The sequence below is a fragment of the Octopus sinensis genome, unplaced genomic scaffold (genome assembly GCF_006345805.1).
Source record: "Octopus sinensis unplaced genomic scaffold, ASM634580v1 Contig18511, whole genome shotgun sequence".
Classification (NCBI taxonomy): Eukaryota; Metazoa; Mollusca; class Cephalopoda; order Octopoda; family Octopodidae; genus Octopus; species Octopus sinensis.
The window spans coordinates 37,501-40,690 of NW_021835901.1; the positions used below are offsets into that span (position 1 = coordinate 37,501).

Consider the following 3,190-nt stretch of genomic DNA (forward strand, 5'->3'; position numbering starts at 1 on the left):
ATCTTTATCCCTATTTACTCTTATTACCAGGTTACTTCACGTCTGTCTGTATTTATATATGTATATATCTATTTATAAGGGCGCGTGGCTTAGTGGTTAGGGCATTCGGCTCATGATCGTAAGGTTGTGAGTTCGATTCCCGGCGACCTCGTTGTGTCCTTGACAAGACACTTCATTTCACGTTGCTCCAGTCCACTCAGCTGGCAAAAATGAGTTGTACTTGTACTTCAAAGGGTCAGCCTTGTCACTCTCTGTGTCACGCTGATTATCCCCGAGAACTACGTTAAGGGTACACGTGTCTGTGGAATGCTCAGCCATTTGCACGTTATTTCACGAGCAGGCTGTTCCCGTTGACGGATCAGCTGGGACCCTCGTCGTCGTAACCGACGGAGTCTTTATATATTTATTTATTCATTTATTTATATTACCTCACATCCAAACTTCCTCATTCTACATTGAGAGAAGACGAGATGGACGCTTCATTTTTATGCTGTTGCGCATTATGTCGTACGCGAATGAGAGGATTTGCATCCCCAACGTAGAATTTTTGATGTAATACATGTCCTTGGGGTAGTATTGTGCGCGGCTGAAAAAGACCATAGACACACATTATGCATTGTTATAAATCCGTCTAATAAAGGCCCGAAACATATGTACCGCTGAATCCTTGGCATCATGTTTTATTTGATTAATATACTCCACCACCTACACCACCAAACGGTATATACAGGTGCTTACAATTATCAAGTACTCACCCTGAATTTCTGTACCCAACTATATATACATATATATATATATACATATATATATATATACATACATATATATATATGCATATATATATTTATATATATAATATATATAAAAAAAAGTAATACCTACCAATCTACCCCCATCATCTCACAATCAATGGAAGAATTTAACCCCGAGACTTAATCCTCAATATGGTTACTTCAATCATTCAACTAGACACAACCTAACTATACAACATCACTTCTCCTTCCACCCACATTACAATATTAAAAATAAATTTAACCCAAACCACATCAACCATAGACAATATAACAACATCATAAGCGGAAAGTGTAACCTCTCGAAAGAGCTGTTCTTCACTCCTGCGCCAGAGCGTCGGCTGCGGGGTCACTCCGAAAAGCTCTATCTGCGACGATTTCATCTCAATCGAAGGAGAGGGGCTTTCTCCGTCCGGGTTGCGGATCTGTGGAATAAGCTGCTAGACGAGATAGTGAAGATGCCGACGTCCGCTTGGTTCAAAGTCTCTCTTGACCTCAAGTGGCCTGAACTCTTTACATGAACACCACCCTGTACATAACTCCATGTCCCCCTACATGGCCTTGCTCTTTGCTTTTTGAGCCAAAAAATTAACTAACTAATACAACCATAATCCAGTCCGCTACACAATCACTCCACCACGAATATACTAAGCAAGCTACTTACCACACAGCCACTCCTTTGCCTAACAATTATTTTAGTATTTGCACTAAATGAAAGTGAAAGTAAGTATAAATATTACCTTGAAAAAGAAAAGGGACATTTTTTCGTTTGGCCCCTTCTCTCACACACATTCATGTGACCCTTTCCTGCCGTTTACGGTTTAACATCTTGTATGTACATTTAGGTCTAAATTATTTACTTTTATTGTATATGCAGGTAAAGGCTGGCAGAAAGTATTTGAGGTAAGCGAAAACTCATTCACAAGAAATCTTATTTATTTATACTGGGACAAATTGCCTATTGAAAAGGTAAGGAATTTTTGACATTTCAAATTTCTCTCCATTTAATAAACAATCTCCATTTTGGTCAATCTGCCATCTTTTGGGAAGATTTTATTTTTACCTTTTTCTGTCGATATTGCAATGGCTTATGTAATTAACACTCTTGGTACTGGCCATTTTGTTTTCACTGTTTAACCTTGGTCAACAAATCTCTTCACATTTCAAGAATCTGTCTTTGGATTCTTGTAGAATAAAGGAACGCACTTTTCTGCAGGTCGACATATATACGACGGGCTTCTTTCAGTTTCCGTCTACCAAATCCACTCACAAAGCTTTGGTCGGCCCGAGGCTATAGTAGAAGACACTTGCCCAAGGTGCCACGCAGTGGGACTGAACCCGGAACCATGTGGTTGGTAAGTAAGCTACTTACCACCCAGCCACTCCTCCGCCTATCTGTTTCAAATTCTAGTAAGAGGACACCAATATTTTAGTGTGGGGATAGGCCGATTACATCCACCCCGGTACTCAACTAGTACTTATTTTACTGACCCCGAAAGATTGAAAGGTAACGTCGACTTCGGCGGAGATCGAACTCAGAACGCAAAGACGGACGAAATGCCAGTAAGCATTTTTCCCGAACTGCTAACGATTCTGCCAGCTCACCGCCTTTTTTCCTTATCTGCAATATTCGTATTTTCGTGTGTGGAGGCGCAATGGCCCAGGGGTTAGGGCAGCGGACTCGCGGTCATAGGATCGCGGTTTCGATTCCCAGACCGGGCGTTGTGAGTGTTTATTGAGTGAAAACACCTAAAAAAGCTCCAAGAGGCTCCGGCAGGGGATGGTGGTGATCCCTGCTGTACTCTTTCACCACAACTTTCTCTCACTCTTATTTCCTGTTTCTGTTGTACCTGTACTTCAAAGGGCTGGCCTTGTCACTCTCTGTGTCACGCTGAATATCCCCGAGAACTACGTTAAGGGTGGACGTGTCTGTGGAGTGCTCAGCCACTTACACGTTAATTTCACGAGCAGGCTGTTCCGTTGATTCGGATCAACCGGAACCCTCGTCGTCGGAACCGGCGGAGTGCTTCCACTTCTTGTTTCTGTTGTACCTGTACTTCAAAGGGCCGGCCTTGTCACTCTCTGTGTCACGCTGAATATCCCCGAGAACTACGTTAAGGGTGGACGTGTCTGTGGAGTGCTCAGCCACTTACACGTTAATTTCACGAGCATTCTGTTCCGTTGATTCGGATCAACCGGAACCCTCATCGTCGTAACCGACAGAGTGCTTCTAATTTTCGTGCATCGCTCCCTCATCCGTATCACTTTTAAATCTCCATCACAAGTCTGCTTATGTTGAACTTCTTTTGCTCCAGATTCCTTATCCAAACTTACTTGCATCTTCCACATCATTTTCCTCATATTCTTTCTCATTCTTCTGTTGGTGTTAAAATTTCCTT

General features: G+C 42.3%; 1 protein-coding gene across 1 annotated transcript in view; it reads left to right on the forward strand.

The window, feature by feature from the left end:
• The window catches only part of LOC118761898, a 6,256-nt gene extending 4,383 nt beyond the window's left edge, over positions 1-1,873 (forward strand). The window contains exon 3 of the mRNA XM_036500088.1: positions 1,669-1,873. Coding sequence (XP_036355981.1) covers positions 1,669-1,698 — 30 coding nt within the window. The 3' untranslated portion in view covers positions 1,699-1,873. The remainder of the gene's footprint in view (positions 1-1,668) is intronic.
• Positions 1,874-3,190: the final 1,317 nt, after the last annotated feature.